Source organism: Coenobita brevimanus, chromosome 107 (assembly GCF_032717465.1).
Source record: "Coenobita brevimanus isolate Jiangsu-jjx chromosome 107, ASM3271746v2, whole genome shotgun sequence".
NCBI classification, from domain to species: domain Eukaryota; kingdom Metazoa; phylum Arthropoda; class Malacostraca; order Decapoda; family Coenobitidae; genus Coenobita; species Coenobita brevimanus.
Window position 1 is genome coordinate 23,508,599 of NC_137060.1, and position 10,000 is coordinate 23,518,598.

Genomic DNA, 10,000 nt, shown 5'->3' on the forward strand with positions numbered 1-10,000 from the left:
AGACAAGCAAACACACTCTTTCCCCACAGAATGTCCCCAACTCACCCAAACCAAACCCAGATCTACCCAAGCTAACTTTGTCTCTCTCTTTCTTCTTTTACAGACGAGACTGCGGGGGGAAATGACGAAGGCCAAGTCGGAGGAGGAGGAGGAGGGAGCAGCGGGCAGAAGAGCTCCTCCCCATCACCACGCGTAGGCTCTGTGGGGAGGCTGTCAGGGCGGGACTCTAACGCCTCTCTTGCCTCGTCTTCGGATGCGACTTCGTGCCTCACCCACCCAGACGAGGACATTGAGAGGCTCCTGATGATGAATGAGAGGAAGAGCGCCACGCTTACACCCCTTGGAGTAAGTAGAGGCAGGGAGGGAGGGAGAGGAGGAGGAGGAGGGAAGATGGAGGAAAAAGGGAAAGAGGGAGAGGAGGAGGGAAGATGGGCGAAAACGGGAAAGAGGGAGAGGAGGCGGGAAGATGGAGGGAAAAAAATGGGGGAGGGAGGAAAGGAAGGAAATTGTGAAGAGGGTGGGTGTGTTGGTGATATGAGGAACTGGACATGTGAAGAGAGGGATGTGAGAGAGAGGAGAGCAAAGTAAGGGATATGAGAGAGAGGAGAGCAAATGATGATGGTGATGACGGTGATAAATGAGAGGAAAAGTGCAATTCTCTTGAAGCACAGAGAGTAAAGGAGAGACTATAGAGGAAAGAGGGAGAGAAATGTGAAGGAAAGTTGGAGGGAAGAAAATTGAGAGAAGTGAGGAATGGAAAGGTAGAGGTAGGAAGAGAGGGAATTGTGAGAGAGGGTAATGAAGAGAGGGAGGGATGAAGGAAGGGTAGGAGAGATGGAGAGAAGGAAGGTATGGAGGGAAGGGAGAGGAGGAGGAGGAGGAAAGATGGATTGATAAAGGAAAAATGCTACCCTCACCCTACTTACAGTATTGACGGAGGGAGAGAGAGAGAGAGGGGAGGGGGGGAGGACGAGTGGAAGCGTAAATAGAAGAAGGGAGAAGTACAAATAGAGGGAAATATAAATAAATATTGAAATGGAGGAAAGGACTGTGTGTGTGTGTGTGAGAGAGAGAGAGAGAGAGAGAGAGAGAGAGAGAGGTAGGAAGGGAATGTGAATAAATGATGAAGGGAGGAAGCGCGGGGAGGAAGGAAAAATATGAAGGAGAGAGAGGAGGGAGACAGGAGTGAAGGAGATGCAGAGAGAGAGGGTTAGGAAATAGAGGGAGGGAGGGAAATGAGAGCAGGAATTAGGGAGAAAAAAAGGAATGAAGAAGAATAAGGAGAGAGAGAGAGAGAGAGAGAGAGAGAGAGAGAGAGAGAGAGAGAGAGAGAGGATTGAGAGAGAAGATGGATGGTTTTACGTCAAAAGGGTGTTAAAAATGTAAGCCTCATTGAGAGTTTTGGTAACTTTGTGTGTGTGTGTGTGTGTGTGTGTGTGAGAGAGAGAGAGAGAGAGAGAGAGAGGCGGAAGGAAAGAGTATAAGGTTAATGAGAGAGAAAATTTTGATTTTTTTTTTTTTTTTTTTTTTTTTTTTTTTTTTTGAGAAATAATGAGTGTACGAAGAATGAGGAAATTGTTTGAAGAGAAAATAATGTCAAGGTAGTGAGAGAGAGAGAGAGAGAGAGGACAAACAAGGGAGCGATGAAGTTTACTTAAAAGTTTCAGAAGTTTGGGAAAAGATGAAGAACGCCCTTTGGAAGTTGGTCCCTTCATCTGAGAGAGAGAGAGGGAGAGAGAGAGAGAGAGAGAGAGAGAGAGAGAGAGAGAGAGAGAGGAAAGAGAAACAAGTAGGATAGGAAGGATTCGTGATGTAAGAAAGTAGAGAGAGAGAGAGAGAGAGAGAAGTGGGGTGAAAGAGAGAAAGGCTGTTTAGAAGAGAATTGATTGATTGATTGTAGGCGACCACACAATAGGTAAGGGAGGGGTTAAGTTTGAGAGAGAGAGAGGGAGAGAGAGAGAGAGAGAGAGAGACGGGGGGGAGAGGAAGAGAAAGATTTATTGCTGAAGAAAGTGGGCAGTAAATGAGGATGGAGAAGTGTGAGAGAGATTAAAAGAGAGAAAAGGAGATCGAGCGAAATTGAGAAAAGTGAGAGAGGACTTAAGAGTGATGGAAGACCCGGAGAGAGGGGGAGGGAGAGAGAGAGAGAGAGAGAAGGGCCCTTACGTTCAAGTTCTTTCACACTCTAAGAACGATGCTTGGGGCTGAAGGAAAGGAAAGAAATTGAGATAGCAGAGAGAGAGAGAGAGGGGTTGGAAGATGAGAGGGAATTAAAGAGAGAGGGGCTGGAAGAAGAGAGAAGGAGCAGTGACCTTTGATCTTTATTATTACCTAATTTACCTGCCAATTACACCAGCCCCCCTCTAAGACCACTACAAGCCTCCCTAATGCCTGTACGATTATGCTGAGCGAATTTTTTCCCCTTGAAGTGGAGAACGCGTTTGTATTTTGACCCCTTGTTCGTGTGAAATTGGATGATGATGATGATGATGATGATGGTGGTGATGGTGGTGGTGATGAGGGTAAGGATGATGATGGTGGTAAGGATGATGGTGATGGTGGTGGTGGTAATAAAATGGTGATGATGATGGTGGTGGTGCTGGTAATGGTGATGATGATGGTGATGGTGATGGTGATGATGATGGTGATGATAAAAATGATGAAAGTAAGTATTGAAGCCCATAAATTTGCCTCGATATTTCGTCGTATTTATTCTCCTCTTATATTCCTCTTTCTGTCATTATCTTATTATTTACTATTTCTTGGATTCATTCTGTATTTATCGTAGTTTTGGGACCTCTCGTTTTCTCTATGTATTCTTCCCATTTTCTGTATTTCTAGCTGTATCTTCGCTCTCGTGTGTGTGTGTGTGTGTGTGTGTGTGTGTGTGTGTGTGTGTGTGTGTGTGTGTGTGTGTGTGTGTACTTTCTTTGTGGTTTTCCCTTTATTTCATTTTGTTCTTTTGTTTGTCTCCCGTTTTCTTTAGAAGAGCTGGTTCCAGGGGTCACGTGCCTAAATCACCTTCCCTCCCTTATCTCTTCCTCCCTCCCATCTCTACCTCCCTAACTCCCTCCCTACTATTTTTATCTCCTCTCCCCCCTATTTTTACCTCCTTCCCTCCCTCCCTACTATTTTTATCTCCTTCCCTCCCTCGCTCCTATTTTTACCTCCCTCCCTACCTCGCTTCTATTTTTATCCTTTCCTCCCTCCTATTTTTATCTCCCTCTCTCCCTCCGTTCTATTTTTGCCTCCTGCCCTCCCTCCCTCCTTCCTATTTTTACCTCCTTCCCTCCCTCCTATTTTTACCTCCTTCCCTCCCTCCTATTTTTACCTCCTTCCCTCCCTTCTCATTCTCTCTTCTTGTCTCTCCAGGCCTCCCATTTTTACCTCCCTTCCTCCCTCCCTTACCCTCTACACTCCCATTTTTATCATCTTCCCTTCTCTCCCCTCCTCTCCTCCCTCCCTTCCATTCCCCTCCCTACCATTTTTACCTTCCCTCCCTCCCTTTTCTCTCTCTCTCTCTCTCTCTCTCTCTCTCTCTCTCTCTCTCAAATACGAAGCTTTAAATACAGTAGCTTTAATATACAATAGATCTAACTTGCATTTTCATTTTTATTTTTCGTCATAAATTCTTCATTATTCATTATCATTATTATTTATCCCGTATTATCCTTTCTTATTTATTATGTATTTCGCCTCTTCTGTAATTTTCCGTAGTATCTTCTTCCTCTTCCTCCTCCTCTTCCCCTCTCTCTTCCTCGTCCCCTTCCTTCTTGTAATTCACTTTTATTCTGTTCCTCCTTCTCCTCCTCCTGTTCCGCCTATTCTTCTCTCCTTTTTCTTATCATCTTCTCCAACTTCTCTCCTTCCTCTCCTCCTCCTCTTCCTCTCCTCCTCCTGCTCCTCCTCCTCCTCACAATGTTCCTCCTTCCTGTATTCCTCCTCTCCTTCCCTCTTTTTCTTCTGATCTTCATCCCTTCCTTTTCCCCAATCTCTTCTCTTCTCCTTCTCCTCCTCTTCGCAAAATTCCTCCTTTCTTGTTCCTTCCTCCTAAATTTGACTTTTGAGTCCCCATTAACCGTTAAAAAACTTCGGTTGGCGTCGTTACAGCTCAGACTTTCCCGCCAAAAATTTGAATTCCCAAATCTGGTACGTGCATTTTTGTTATTCCCTTTATTTCTTTACTGTCTTACTTATCTGGAAATTTTGAAAGATATTAGAATTTATTGGAAGTCTCTCTCGCCTCAAAATAAAAATATATCAAGGGATGAATTTATAAATGATTTTATTTTTGGCGGGAAAATGGAGTGTTATGTCCTGAAGTTAATGGCATAATCATTGACGTAATTTACTGGTTATTGACCCATTTATCTGTCCATTGGGCATTAATTATCTTCGTTTTTACTCTGATTACCCATTAATCTTTCTTTACTTACCTGCCTACCCATTATTTTACCCATGTATTTACCCATTTCCCATTGTTTTACCCATTTATGTCCTGTTATTTTACTTACCCATTATTTTACCCATTTACTTACCATTATTTCCCATTTACCCATTTATTTACCCATTATCCCATTACTGTACCCATATTTACTTATATTACACAATTATTTATGCCCATATAACCCATTATTTTTTCACCCATTTACCCTGCATTTTACCGTTATCTGTGCATTATTTATCCAGCGACTTACCCATTTACCACCCATTTACCTACTTATATTAAACCATTTACTCATGTACGTACTTATATTTACACATTTACGCGCTTATATTTACCCATTTACCTACTTATGTATACCCATTTATTACATATACCTATATTTACCCATTTATTTCCCATTTACCCATTTATCACCCATTTACGTAACTATATTTACCCTTTTACCTAATTATATTTACCCATTTATTACCCATTTACGTACCTATATTTACCCATTTATTTACATGACATTTATTGAGTTATTTATTACTTACCCACCTATTTCCCGCTTATTTATGCATTTACCCATTTATTTACCCTTAGTTATGCATTATTTCTATTTTACCCATTCACCTACCCATTTACCCACTATTATTCTACATTTACCTATTGATATTCTGTATTTACCTAATGATTTACCCATTTACTCGTATTGCATATTTACCCATTAATTTACCCATTTCGTTCCCTATTTACCCATTAATTTGCCCATTTACCCATTATTATTCCCTATTTACCCATTATTATTCCATGTTTACCCATTAATTTGCCAATTTACCCATTATTATTCCCCATTTACCCATTATTATTCCCTATTTACCCATTATCATTTCATGTTTACCCATTAATTTACCTATTTACCCATTATTCCCTTTTTACCCATTAATTTACCCATTATTATTCTCCATTTACCCATTTACCCATTATTATTCATTATTTCCTTATTATTTTCCACATATTTTCAGTTTGCATTTTATTTTCCTAGTTAACCCCTTCAGTACGAGATTTCAACCCGTAATTAAAGAGAATAAAGATAAAATAAAGCGAGAATGAATTATTGAAAAGGTCAGTATTGTATGGAGACTCCCTTATTATTATTATTATTATTATTATTATTATTATTATTTGTATTTTTATTATTGTCACTCATTATTATTATTATTATTATTATTAAAGATTTCTTTATGGGTGACCTATGAGGGAGGAAGGTCATTTTCGGCCATGAAGCTCTTGCGGTTGAGAACGAGACCCATTTTTTATACAGCATTGTTACTCAAAATTTACCGTAAAATTAGGCCAAAAAATAAATCTTAAAATTTGCCTAAAATCATCCCTAAAATTTGCTCTAAAATTATCCCTAAAATATGCCCTAATTTTAACCCTAAAATTAGCCTTAAAATTTGCTTAAAATTAACCCTGAAATTTGACCAAAAATTAACCACAAAATTTGCCTAAAATTATGTATAAAAATTGATCAAAAAATTACCTTGAAAATTTGTTCTAAAATTAACCATAAAATTTTCTCTAAACCCTAAAATTAACCTTAAAATTGGTCCTAAAATTAGCCATAAAATTAACCCTAAAATAACCTTCTGAGGCGTGCGTTAAATCTCGCTGGGTAGTCTCCATATCCGTCATCGTACTGAAGGGGTTAATTACACCTGTCCCCCCCTAATTACCTGCCTAATTGGACACTAATTGCTGGCTGGGGTTTCTCAGGATTAACACACACACACACACACACACACACACACACACACACACACACACACCTCATACAATAGTCCTCCCTTCATCCTTTTCTTATTTTTTTCCCGTTTTCTTTGACAATATTTCTCTGTCTTTATTTTGAATGTTTGTTTTGTTTCTTTGGCCTCATCTTTATTTGTCTCTCTCCTGTTTTTCTGTTTTTTTCTTGTTTACATCTTTGTTTTTCATTCCTATTTCCCCACATATTTTTTCTTTATTACCCCCCTCTCTCTCTCTCTCTCTCTCTCTCTCTCTCTCTCTCTCTCTCTCACCATTCTCCTTTTCGTCTTCCCTCCTCCCCTCCTTCCTTCCTTCCTTCCTTCCATCCTTCCTTCCTTCCTTCCTTATAACCTCCCCTACTGTATATCAATCACCCTCTTAAGAAACAATTGACAGAAGGCTTTTATTTCTTACCTACTCCAGCCCTATTTCTCTACCTTATTTGCCACTCCAGTTCTCTCTCTCTCTCTCTCTCTCTCTCTCTCTCTCTCTCTCTCTCTCCCTTTCGTATTTTTATACATCTTCCCTCCTTCTCTCCTAGTCAGTCTCTCCCTCTCTCCTTTCATAATTTCCTCCCTTTCACCCTTTTTAGTATCTCCCTTTTCATTCCTTAATTTTCCCCTCCTCCCTCTCTCCCTTTTTCCCTCCATCTCCTTCTTATTCTCCCCTCCTGCCCTTTTCCCTCCCCCCCCACTCGTCTTTCTTCCTCCTCTCATACCTTCTCTTCCCTTCTTTCTTTTCCCTCCTCCCCCTCATTCTCCCCTCCCTGTTTCCCCACTCTGTCTCCTCTCATTTCCCTCCCCACCCTCTTTCCTCTCCCCCATCCTTCCTGTTTTTTCCTCTCCCCACCCCTCCTCTTTCCCTCCAATTCTCTCCCCCTCCCCTTTTTCTCTTCCCTCCTCTCCCTCCTCTTCCTCCTTCTCTCCCCTCTCACCCCTCCTCTCCCCTTCCCCTCTCCCCCTTTCTCTCCCCTTCCCCTCTTCCCCTTTCTCTCCCCCTCCCCCCCTTCGGTGGTGTTGGCCTAGGGTGCGCCGCCCCCCCCACAGAGGTGATGCTCCAGGCGCCGCCCCCCGCCCTTACTGCCCTGCCCTAGTAAGTCGCCCTCAGCCTCTCCCACCTCACCTGGCCTGCCCTTACCTGGTCTTGATTACCCTTACTTACCTGGTCTTGATTTTCCCTACTTACCTGGTCTTGATTGGACTCACCTGCCCTTTACCTGGCCTTGATTACTCTCACCTGGTCTTAATTACTCTTACGTGGCCCTGATTACTCTTACTTACCTGGTCTTGATTGGACTCACCTGCCCTTTACCTGGTCTTGATTGCCTGCCCTTACCTAGTCCCTACCTGGTCTTTACTACCCTTATTAGACCTAACCTTGTCTTGATTGGACTCTCCTGCCCTTGATTGCCCTTGTTTGGAGCTGCCCTTACCTGGTCTTGCCCATCCTTACTCACCCCTACCTTTACTGCCCTTGCCCTTACTTCCCCTTAGCTCTCTCTCTCTTTCTTTTTTACCCATTTGACACGGAACACTACTAGACAGTCCCTTCCCTGAGGCCTTCCAACACATATCCCACACTCCCTCCTCATACCACCACTTGGGCACTGATGCAGAACCGTCCATACTGAAGCAATAGGACTTTTTGATTGAGAATTTTAGTGATGGAAATGTATATACCTCCTTTCCCAGCCTAAGCCAGGATTTGATCTCAGAACCCTTCGAAAACAACAGTCCAGATCTTTACCACTTGGCCACCACCTCCCTAGAAGTTACCTGGGTTCACCTGGACTCTTAATTACCTTTACCTGTCCTTAATTACACTTGCCTCTCCTTACCTACTCTTACCTGCCCATACAAAAAAATCATAACATTCTCGTAAAAGTTGTTATTTGATCATTTTTTTTCTGAGCCATAAAATCGTCTGGTTTGGCTTTATGCAGGATATTAAAATGCCATTGACGATTTTGTTCAGGCGTGAGGGTTGTAAATGTAATTGTCTTGGGTCCAGAGATTTGCTGTGAGGATTGGGAAGATGGTTTGAGCAGAAGTTAGTGATGAGGAGGGATTAGTGTGATTAATAGAAATGTTACAAGTACACACACACACACACACACACACACACACACACACACACACACACACACACACACACACACACACACACACACACACACACACACACACACACACACACACACACACACACACACACACACACACACACACCTGTCCATTCTCACTATCCACCTTACCCCATCCACACGCCTCATTCCATATCCAGCCCCTACCCCTTCTTCACCCTCCCTTCCCCTGCCCTCACATGACCTGCCTTCACAATTCATGGCTCAAATCCCCCATCCCTTCCCCATTCCCATCCCCATTTCCCCTCTCCCATTCTCCCCTCTTCCTGTCACTTTCCATACCCTAACCTACCTCCTCCTTTGCTTTGCATCTCACGAACATCCTCCCTCACTACCTCCCTCCCTTCCCCTCATTCTTCTCTCTTACCTCTTGCCCTCCCCCTTCCCCTCACTCCTTCTCTCCCTTTACCTCTTCTCTCATCACCCCCTCCCCTCTCCTTGCTCCATCCTCCCCCACACTTCTTTCTCCCCCCCTCCCCTTCCCCCCCCTCTCTCTCTCTCTCTCTCTCTCTCTCTCTCTCTCTCACCTTGTATAAGCCAACCTAACCCCTTCTGTCACCTGTTTCTCACACCCACCCACCTACCCACATGTTTGCCCTCTTTGTCCGCCTTCCTCTTCCTTCCTTCCCTCCTTCCTTCCCTCCTTCCTTACTTCCTTCCTTCCCATTGCTCTAATTCTCTCTTCCTCCCCTTCTTCCTTCCTTGCCTCTCACCCTCCTTCCCTCCGTTCTTCCCATTTCTCTAACTCTCCCTCCCTTCCTCCCGCCTCTCCTTCCTTCCTTCCCTTTCTCGCAACTACTACTACTTCTACTACTACTTTTATTTATTACTACTACAGTTCTAGCCATCAGATATTACTACTACTTTTATGATTATCACTTGTTACTACTATTACCAACATTACAACTACTACCACTGCTGCTGCTACTACTGCCACCACTGACAACCACAACTACTACCATTCTCTACCAGTACTATCGCATGTACTACCATTACTACCACAACTACTACCATCATTGTGCCAGATCTGTATTACTGAATATTACGTAGACTAATACAGAGACTTAGTATTAAATTGTATTGTTTGTACTAACTATGAAATGCTTTTGTAATTTAAGAGACGAGTAAGGTAATGATTACGTAAGATGTATTGTAATAGAGAAAAACACACACACACACACACACACACACACACACACACACACACACACACACACACACACACACACGTTAATCAAGAATGAGCCCAGGTGTTAGTTAATTATACACACACATATATAGTGCCGAAATAAATATAATAAATATAATCTTAGTAGCTCTCTCTCTCTCTCTCTCTCTCTCTCTCTCTCTCTCTCTCTCTCTCTCTCTCTCTCTCCCTTTCATCGTTTCCTCTCTATTTCCTTCATTTCTTCATCTTTCATACTTTTATTTCCTATTCTTCCTTCCCTCCTTCATTCCTTTTTCCCTCCCTTCATCCTTCGTTCCTTCCTTCCTTCCTTCCCTCCTTCCTTCCTTCCCTCCTTCCTTCCTTCCCTCCATCCATCCTTCCCTCCTTCCCTCCGTCCTTCCCTCCTCCCTTCCTACTTTCCTTCCCCTCCTTCCCCTGTCATAGAGCTTATTAT

At 42.8% G+C, this 10,000-nt stretch overlaps 1 protein-coding gene across 1 annotated transcript in view; it reads left to right on the plus strand.

Moving 5' to 3' along the window:
* LOC145416727 (uncharacterized) overlaps window positions 1-10,000 on the plus strand; it is a 118,252-nt gene that overhangs the window by 94,351 nt on the left and 13,901 nt on the right. The window contains exon 15 of the mRNA XM_080285656.1: window positions 131-345. Coding sequence (XP_080141782.1) covers window positions 131-345 — 215 coding nt within the window. The remainder of the gene's footprint in view (window positions 1-130; window positions 346-10,000) is intronic.